General features: G+C 43.4%; 1 protein-coding gene across 1 annotated transcript in view; it reads left to right on the top strand.

The window, feature by feature from the left end:
- Positions 1-445, top strand: part of Il17a (interleukin 17A) — a 3,435-nt gene extending 2,990 nt beyond the window's left edge. The window contains exon 3 of the mRNA XM_008825214.1: positions 208-445. Coding sequence (XP_008823436.1) covers positions 208-445 — 238 coding nt within the window. The remainder of the gene's footprint in view (positions 1-207) is intronic.
- The last annotated feature ends 552 nt before the right edge of the window (positions 446-997 follow it).

The following is a 997-nucleotide window of genomic DNA, read 5'->3' as shown; positions in this document are numbered from 1 at the left end:
GGGAGGGAGGGAGGCAGGGAGAGTAGGAGGCAGGGAGGGATGGAGGGTGGGAGCCCAAGTTTTCTCCAAAGTTCTTCAGACTAACTTTAGGTAGAGATTTTGCAATGCTCAGGATTTGCCCTCCTGTGAACTTCCTTCATGCATTCCTACTTTTCCTCCTACTTAACCAGGAATTCACTTTCCCTCTGGCTTTTGTCTCCCTTGCAGCCGCAATGAGGACCCGGAGAGATACCCCTCTGTGATCTGGGAGGCAAAGTGCCGCCACTTGGGCTGTGTCAGTGCTGAGGGGAAGGTGGACTACCACCTGAATTCCGTTCCCATCCAGCAAGAGATCCTGGTTCTGCGAAGGGAACCCCAGCACTGCCCCGTTTCTTTCAGGCTGGAGAAGATGATGGTGGCTGTGGGCTGCACCTGTGTTACACCCATTGTTCGCAAAGTGGCCTAAGAGCCTTGGCTCAGACCTGAGGCTCTCAGGAGCAGCTAAGCCTCAGCCCATATGAAACTCCCTTCTTCAAAATCCCAGCCGTATTTCTCAGCAAACTCACTTGGATTCATAAAACAGTTCATGCAACTGACTCTGCTAGTAACACTGGTTTGGAGATGGGATCCGAACTGTCCATCCCACTTCCCAAGGAGGAAGCTTAGAATGAGTACCAATTTGCTTCTTGATTGCTTTTCTAAGGGCTTCAAATTATTTACGTACCTAGTAGGTCCTGAGAAAACTTTGGAGCATAAGATTTCATTTTATTGAATAATCTACCATATTATGTTTCTTTCTAAAGAAGACAAAGTTCAAGACTCTGAAATTTTATTATTTAAAAGGTAAAAGCTTTATTTATATGAGTTATTTATGGATCTATTTATTATTCTTGTCCTTAAAGTGGAACAGTATGATTATCAGGTCTGCCTAGAGAAATCCTATGTAAAATTAAATATCAATTGAAAATTTCTGGCTTTACTATATGTATATTTAAGATTTCCTCCTTTATAAAGTATA

This window comes from Nannospalax galili, unplaced genomic scaffold (assembly GCF_000622305.1).
Source record: "Nannospalax galili isolate Female #2095 unplaced genomic scaffold, S.galili_v1.0 scaffold329, whole genome shotgun sequence".
In the NCBI taxonomy this organism is placed as follows: domain Eukaryota; kingdom Metazoa; phylum Chordata; class Mammalia; order Rodentia; family Spalacidae; genus Nannospalax; species Nannospalax galili.
Note: the sequence above shows the minus strand (reverse complement) of the source record. Positions and strands in the feature narration are given on the sequence as shown.